This window comes from Colobus angolensis, unplaced genomic scaffold (assembly GCF_000951035.1).
Source record: "Colobus angolensis palliatus isolate OR3802 unplaced genomic scaffold, Cang.pa_1.0 Scaffold64, whole genome shotgun sequence".
Classification (NCBI taxonomy): Eukaryota; Metazoa; Chordata; class Mammalia; order Primates; family Cercopithecidae; genus Colobus; species Colobus angolensis.
The window spans coordinates 894,387-902,317 of NW_012120043.1; the positions used below are offsets into that span (position 1 = coordinate 894,387).

Below are 7,931 nucleotides of genomic sequence, written 5' to 3' on the forward strand. Positions count from 1 at the left end.
CCATACCCAGCCCAGCTCCACCTACACCATGGCCCCGCCCCATACCCATGCTGGCTCCACCCATTCCATGGCCCAGCTCCATACCCAGCCCAGCTGCACCCACACCAAGGCCCCACCCCATACTCACGCTGCCCCCACCACACTATGGCTCTGTCCCATTCTCACATTTGCCCTGTTCCATGCCCACTGTGTCCCTGCTCCACACTCAGTGCTGGCCCCGCCACACTGTGGCCCTGCCCCTTCGTCATCAGTATGAGTCCCATGCCTACTTTGGCCCCACCCCACAGACTGCTGGCTCGGGCCTAGCGCGCCTGGGACTCTCATGGTACGCAGACAGGCCTGCAGGCACCTATAGCGGAGGGAACAAACGCAAGCTGGCGACGGCCGTGGCACTGGTTGGAGACCCAGCCGTGGTGTTTCTGGTGCGTGGGGGCGGTGCCGGGGCGGGGTGGGGCCTGCGACGGAGGCGGGGCCTTGCTTATGGGATTTTCCATGCTCCCCAGGACGAGCCGACCACAGGCATGGACCCCAGCGCGCGGCGCTTCCTCTGGAACAGCCTTTTGGCCGTGGTGCGGGAGGGCCGTTCAGTGATGCTCACCTCCCACAGGTGCGCCGGGCGCGGATTTCCTGGGCTGTGGTTAAGGCGATTCAGGCCTGGAGAGAGATCCCCAAAGCACAAGGCCACAGGGGATGGGGGGTCCTGGCCCTGGTGGGGCGAGGGCGCCAGGACCCGGGGTGTCAGGACACACAGAGGTGGGACGCGGCGCCAGGATCAGAACGCTCTGGGGAAGGGTGGGGAGACGTCCACACCGGAAGGGTGGTCCAGGCCCGGGGAAGCAGGCAGTGTGGCGCCAGGCACAGGTGGCCCAGGCCTCAACAGAGCTCGTGGTGCCGGGTCCCGACAGCATGGAGGAATGTGAAGCGCTCTGCTCGCGCCTGGCCATCATGGTGAACGGGCGGTTCTGCTGCCTGGGCAGCCCGCAACATCTCAAAAGCAGGTGAGCCAGCGGGGCCTCCAGGCAGGTGTGGGGTGAGGGTGGGCACGTAGGTGGGCTCAGGGGAAATGCCAGACCTAGGGCCAGGTGAGGAAAGTTTGGCTTCAACTGGAGAGATGGCCAAGGCTTTAGATCGTCCTGCAGGGGTGACTGAGGGGGCGCGACAGGCTGGGGTGTGCTCCAGGCGCAGGACCAGAAGGCCTGAGCGGGGGAGTCTGGGTGGATTCAGAAGGCATGACCAGGTGTGAGTTGGAGAAAGTGCAGCCAGGAGAGGTGAGGGTGGGTTGGTGGGTGGAGTTAGGGGAGGGCCGGTTAGTGGGCGGGGCCATAGGAAAGTGGGTGGGGGTATTCATTGTGTGGGCGGAGGTAGGGTGCAAAGGCAAAAGAGGAGTGTCCGAAAGAGGAGTCAAGTGGACTGATAGCTTCGAGAGCAGCCTGAGCAACCTAGGGAGACCCCATCTCTATAAAAAATTAATTAGCTAGACATAGTGGTGTGTGCCTGTGGTCTCAGCTACGCCGGTGGGGGTGGGGGGACTGAGGTGGGAGGACCACTTGATCCCTAACATAGGTACAAGTATGGGGCGGGGTCAGAGAGTAGTAGGGGCTGGAGGGTGAGCTGAGGTGGGACCTGGGAAAGGCCCTATCCGGTAGCCCTGGCCCCACTCACTGCAGATTCGCGGCCGGCCACACACTGACCCTGCGGGTTCCCGCCGAGAGGTCCCAGTCGGCAGCGGCCTTCGTGGCGGCCGAGTTCCCTGGGGCGGAGCTGCGCGAGGCACACGGGTGCCGCCTGCGCTTCCAGCTGCCGTCGGGAGGGCGCTGCGCCCTGGCGCGCGTCTTTGGAGTGCTGGCGGTGCACGGCGCAGAGCACGGCGTGGAGGACTTTTCTGTGAGCCAGACGATGCTGGAGGAGGTGATCACGGCGCGGGGGTCGGGCTAGGGGAGGCAGGCTGGGGGCCAGGCCCGTGGGCTGACCGCCCCCTTGTCCCCTCTGGGCCGCCCACCGCCAGGTATTCTTGTACTTCTCCGAGGACCAGGGGAAGGACGAGGACGCGGAGGAGCACAAGGAGGCAGGAGTGGGAGTGGACCCCGCGCCAGGCCTGCAGCGTCCCAAACGCATCAGCCAGTTTCTCCATGACCCTAGCACTGCGGAGACTGTGCTCTGAGCCTCCCTCCCCTGCAGGGCCGCGGGGAGGCCCTGGGAATGGCAAGGTCAGGGTAGAGTGCCCAGGCGCCCTGGACTTAGGCTGGCAGAGGGGCTGGTGCCCTGGAGAAAATAAAAAGAAGGCTGGAGAGAAGCGGTGGTGGTGAAACCATGTGCATGTGTGTTCTTGTGCCAGGCTACACACATGTCCACACAGCTGCCTGCACATGTGTGTGGATATGGCTGGCCCCTTGCAAGCTGAGTGTGCCCATAACAAGTGGCGATTCGTAGGACACAGGTATGAGTGTGTCTACAGCTGACTGGACCCCAGCTGTAAATGCCTCTGTGGCCAGCCCAGGAGTTGGGGATCATAAGGAGTGCGGGCCTCATAAGGGCCTGGTCACCATCCCCAGGTCCTTGCGCGCCCATGTGGGGCTGGCGCCTAAGGGCAGTACCTGTAAGTGCCTGGCCATGAAGTGGGCATGAGGTCAGGGCTCAGGAATGTCCTGGGAAGCTTAGAGGAGCCCAGTGTCCCGGAGCACACGCCTCCTGGCAGAGCCAGAAGCCCATCCGACATTCAGCTGACCCTCACCCCCTGATCCCGGCCCTCAGAGCCATGAGTCGGGGGCAAAGAGTTCTCAAGGGTCTGCTAGGCTGGGTTTGCACTTGGACTCAGGCCTGGAGAGCCGGACTTGGAGCAAGGGGCTGTGGCCTTCATGTCCTGTGCCCCAGAGATCTGCCCCTCCCACCCGAGGTAGGTGGGAATGGGGTTTGGGAAAGAGGTTGGGGTTTTGGGATTGGGACTCGGGTTCTGGAAGGGGACAGCAGGGAGAATTGGGGAGGGGAGAGAGTTCACACTGGGGGATGGGGGTTGGGTGAAGGTAGGAGGCTGGGATCTGTACGCCTGCAGATGCCCCAGCTCTTGGCCAATGCCGCCTCAGGCTGTTATCAGCAACGGGTGCCTGCGTCCTGCTGCCCAGCATGTCCGGTGGTCCGGAGCCACTGGAATGCAGCATGGGAGGCGGGGCTGGGGACCTTTGCTAAGGGCAGTGCTGAGATCTGGGGCAACATGATACGGCCCACAGGGCTGCTGAGAGGTAACCAGGTGTCCTCAGCATATTCTGAGGATGGTGGGGTCCACACTACAGCTTGGGAACCCCTGTGCAGGCAGCCCAGGAGCGGGGGGACGCGGGGGCCCCCAAGGACAGGGCCGGGTAACCTGAACTGTTCTGACTCTTCCTGGAAGTCTTTGCACCCAGGACTTCGGTTCTGGGCCTCAGTTTCCCCGACTGTCCTCGACCTGGCCCACCTTCGGGGGCTGCAGGGCGGGTGGTGGGGGTGACCCTACTCTGCCCCGCCCTGCTGGGGCCTGGCCACACCCTCGGGTCTGCAGGGGAGGAGGTGGAGCGGGGGCTTGCCTTCAGGGAAAAGGGGGCTGTAGGGGGCGCAGCTTCGGCCTGAGCGTGTGTCTGGGGTCTGAGGACGAGGCTCCGGGAGCTTGGTGGCGTCTGAGTGCGTGTGGAGGTCTGGGTCTCTGCGCGTCATCGTGCACACGTGTGTGTGCACGCCCAGTCGCGTCCAGGAGTGAGGGTCAGCGCCCTGCAGTCGTCCGCCCTGTGCCCGCCAAGGGCCACAGCGTCAGGCAGGGGCTCCGCGTCCCACCCCGCGAGCCGCGCGGCTCGGAGCTCCCGAAAGCGGAAGCGGGGGGCGCGGCCCGGGGCTGGGGGCGGGGCCTGCGACCTCACCTTCGCGCCCACTCGGCAGAGCTGCAGGCTGAGGCCGGGAAGGGTCGGGGGGCGAGGCCGCGTCGCCGCCTCCCCGAAGCCTTTTCCTGTTGGGGGGAGGGCCCGCCAGTGACGGCCGGGCCTGTCACGTGGGCCTGACAGCTGGGGAGGGGGTGGCCGTCGACAATGTGGTCCCGAAGCGGCCAGCGCCGGGAGCTGCAGCGCTGAGACCCCCAGCCCGCCCCGTCGGGCTCGCGGCCTGGGCCCCATCATGTTCTCCAGGAAGAAACGAGAGCTCATGAAAACCCCTTCCATCTCGAAAAAGAACCGCGCGGGAAGCCCCAGCCCGCAGCCCTCGGGGGTGAGTGGAGCCCGGGCGCAGACCTGGAGCTGACACCCTGTACTCGGGGCCCATGCTGGGGCGGCGGCTGGGGGCTCGTGCCAGTTACAGCCCCTACCGGGCGGGACGGCGGGGGCCACAGCAGAGAGGCTGGGACCCCGGCATTCAGCTGACGGTAGGGACCCTGGGAGTGGTGGCCGCCTCCCTCCACTCCATCCAGGGCTGGCCGCGGGGGCCAGGCTGCAGGAAGGGAGGGTGCCGAGTTGGGACAATGTTGGGTTTGGGCCGCTACAGGTTGGGGGCTTAGGCAATCCGGGGGCTCTGGGAGCCGTTGAGATGGGAGGGCTGTGGCCTGGCCGTTGGGTTGATGTTTGACCGGGCAGCAGATCCTCTAATGGGATCCACCAGGTTCAAGGGCTGGGGAGTGTCTCCAGACCTGGGGTGTCTGCAAATCTGGGGGGTCTACAAAGCTTGGGGGTCTATAAAGCTTGGGGGTCTGGCATGTCTACAGGCCTGGGGCTGTCCATAGGCTCTGGGGGTCCATGGACCTTTAGGGGTACAGACATAGAAGTGTCTTCACTTAAAGTAGCTGCGTTGTAGGAGCCTGAGGGGGGCTTGAAGGGCTGAGGACCCTCCCCACCCCCACCAGGAAGTGGGGACCCCCCTCCCGCGCCTCCCCGCAGGCCCCGCCCCGGCTGTGGTTTGGGTAGGGACCGTTGTTTGTGAAAGCTCTAGGGAAGAGGATGTTGGGTAACAGGTGGGGGGGTACACTACCAAATCTCGGCCCTGTGACCTCTGGCCTTTGACCCCTATGGGGTCGGGGTGACGATGGCCCTCCACAACCCCACTTCATTTCTGGGGAAACTGAGGCAGTGTCCACGCCGGGAAATCCCTTTAACGAGCTCCCCTCGGACCTGTCCAAGGAGCTGCCCAGGAAGGATGGAGCTGATGCCGTGTTCCCTGGACCAAGCCTGGAGCCGCCCGGTGGGTCCTCCAGCGCCAAGGCCACAGGCACCCTCAAGCGGCCTACCAGCCTGAGCCGCCACGCCAGCGCAGCTGGTTTCCCGCTGTCGGGTGCCGCCTCTTGGACACTGGGCCGGAGCCACCGGAGCCCGCTGACAGCTGCCAGCCCGGGCGAGCAGCCCACCGAGGGCGCTGGCCTGGACGGCGTCGAAGACATCTCCCATTTGCTGGCGGACGTGGCCCGCTTTGCTGAGGGCCTTGAGAAACTTAAGGAGTGTGTGTTGCATGACGGTGAGAGCCATGGGGAAGACACAGCCAGACCCAAGGGAGGTTGGAAGGAGGGACTTGGGGAGGCTCAGAAGGGAATGGCAGGGAAGGCTGTGTGGAAGAGGCCGTGACAGCTAAGGCTTTGAGGGATGTGTAGGAATTTGGTGGGGGAGTCTCTGAGCGTACACTGGCTCAGGAGGGTGCCCAATTTATTTATTTATTTTAAAGGATCTGGTGGCAATGAGGAGGGAAAGGCAGAGGAAATGTCCCATGCACGGGCTCAGAAACATGGAAACAGAGAATGCATTTGGAGGCCAAGGTGTGGGGTGCCGCTGGTGTAGGGTGAAGGCATGACAACGCCAGGCAGAAGGGCAATGGGGAGCTACAGAAGGTGTTAGAGCACAGGACAGATGGGGGCAGATCTGTGTCTCGGAACGAAGCAAACTGGGGGTTGGCTGAGGTCTGGATGGAAAGAGATTCAGGAGGCACAGCGAGGGGTAGGATGGGGGCATCAGGCGGCTGGAGGTGCTGGGACCCAGCGGCCTGCAGGCCGGCAGTTCCGTTTTCTCCTCCACGCGGCCGCTGACAGCCCTGCTTCCTGCCGAGTTATTTTCATCTGCTTCCTGTTTGTCCCTGGCAGCCCAGGCGGGCACCTCATGTGCTGCCTTCAGCTCCCGGCTCCTCCTAGAAACCACAGTGCAAGGGTCATGCCAGGCGCTCTGATCTGCTCCCAGCAGGCGCCCATTTTACAGATGACGAAACTGAGTCTCTAGTGAGGCGCTGACCCCCGACTCACCCAGCCAGTGCAGGGCAGAGCCAGGACTGGACCTCAAGTGTTGGAGTGGCCTCTGCACCTTCAGGGCGCTAGTTGGGGAAGGCCTGGTCCCCACTGGGAGGAGTGGGAGCCCATGGGTTATCTGGTCCCATGGGCGGGCGCTAGGCTGGTTTCCTGGGGAAACCCTAATCTCGGTTCCTTTCCCGTCCTGGCGCTTCCTTGGAGGCCTGGCCTGGGCGGGGCCTAGCTCCCAGGCTCCTGCAGGAGGTCCGAACTGGGCCAGCCAGGGTGGGGCACTTTCTTTTTTTCTTTTCTATTTATTGATTGATTGATTGATACAGGGTCTTGCTCTGTTGCCCAGGCTGGAGTGCAGTGGTGTGATCGAGGCTCACTGTAGCCTCGAACTCCTGGGCTCGAGCCATCCTCCCACCTCTGCCTCCTGAGTACCTGAGACTACAGGCATGAGCCACTGTACCTGTCTTATTTTATTTTATTGTTTTTGAGATGGCAAGATGGAGTCTCACTCTGTCACCCAGGCTGGAGTGCAGTGGCGTGATCTTGGCTCACTGCAACCTCTGCCTCCTGGGTTCAAGTGACTCTTCTGCCTCAGGCTCCCAAGTCGCTGGAGCTACAGGTGTGTGCCACCACACCCAGCTAATTTTTGTATTTTTAGTAGAGATGGGGTTTCACCATATTGGCCAGATTGGTCTCTAACTCCTGACCTCATGATCCGCGTGCCTCAGCCTCCCAAAATGCTGGGATTACTGCAGGCATGAGCCATCACGGCTGGATTTTTTTTTTTTTTTTTTTGTGAGACAGTCTCACTTTGTCACCTAGGCTGGAGTGCAGTGGCGAGATCTCAGCTCAATGCAACCTCCATCTCCTGGGTTCAAGTGATTCTTCTGCCTCAGCCTCCCGAGTAGCTGGGATTACAGGCGAGTGCCACCGTGCCTGGCTTTTTTTTTTTTTTTTTTTTAGTAGAGACGGGGTTTCACCATGTTGACCAGGCTGGTCTTGAACTCCTAACCTCAAGTGATCCACCCACCTCGGCCTCCCAAAGTGCCAGGATTACAGGCGTGAGCCACTGCGCCCGACCAATTTTTGTACTTTTTGTAGAGACTGGGGTCTCCCGATGTTGCGCAGGCTGGTCTAGAACTCCTGAGAGCTAAAACCATTCTCCGGGCTCCGCCTCCCAAAGTGCTGGGATAACAGGCCTGATGCACCGCTCCCGGCTGGGGGCGCCTTCTGTGCGTCTCGGGGCCGCCCCAGGCCAGAGGAGACCCTGGCCACTAGGATGTGGGCTCTAGTCCCGATGCTTCTCAGCTGCTGAGACCCTGGTGAGCCCATTCCCTCTCTAGGTGTCAGGTGACTTGTCTATAAAATGGGGCCACCTGCCTGCAGCGATTGTTGTGGGGTCCACCCCCCAGCTTGGGAACCCGCGTGCAGGCAGCTAGGAGGGGGCCCACATGGACGGTGCGGGGGGCCCGGGTTCACCCCGACTTTTCCCGGGCTTCCTCGTTCCCGGGCTTCAGGTCTGGGCCTCAGTTTCCCTGCCCGTCCTCGACCCTCCCCACCTCGAAGCTCTGCGGGTAAGGAAGGACCCTGACTGGGGCGAACGGGACGCCAGGGCGGGGTTTCTCTTGCGGGGGCGGGGCCTCCGGACCGGCCGGAGCCGGTTTGGCCACCGGAGACCCCCATCGGTCAGCCGCCAGGCCCTACGCGC

The 7,931-nt window shown here is 63.0% G+C and overlaps 2 protein-coding genes across 5 annotated transcripts in view; both read left to right on the plus strand.

The window, feature by feature from the left end:
• ABCA7 (ATP-binding cassette, sub-family A (ABC1), member 7) overlaps positions 1-2,308 on the plus strand; it is a 29,686-nt gene extending 27,378 nt beyond the window's left edge. The window contains exons 41-45 of the mRNA XM_011964099.1: positions 288-422; positions 504-607; positions 906-998; positions 1,668-1,908; positions 2,006-2,308. Of these exons, the coding sequence (XP_011819489.1) occupies positions 288-422; positions 504-607; positions 906-998; positions 1,668-1,908; positions 2,006-2,161 (729 nt within the window). The 3' untranslated portion in view covers positions 2,162-2,308. The remainder of the gene's footprint in view (positions 1-287; positions 423-503; positions 608-905; positions 999-1,667; positions 1,909-2,005) is intronic.
• A 348-nt stretch (positions 2,309-2,656) lies between these two features.
• Positions 2,657-7,931, plus strand: part of HMHA1 (histocompatibility (minor) HA-1) — a 21,236-nt gene continuing 15,961 nt past the window's right edge. The window contains exons 1-2 of one of the 4 annotated variants that reach the window (XM_011963999.1): positions 2,657-2,893; positions 5,127-5,457. In XM_011963999.1, coding sequence (XP_011819389.1) covers positions 2,756-2,893; positions 5,127-5,457 — 469 coding nt within the window. In that variant the 5' untranslated portion in view covers positions 2,657-2,755. Of the gene's footprint in view, positions 2,894-3,735; positions 4,225-4,261; positions 4,379-5,044; positions 5,458-7,931 lie in introns of those variants that run through there. The other 3 variants (XM_011964001.1, XM_011963998.1, XM_011964000.1) reach the window with 3 other exon arrangements.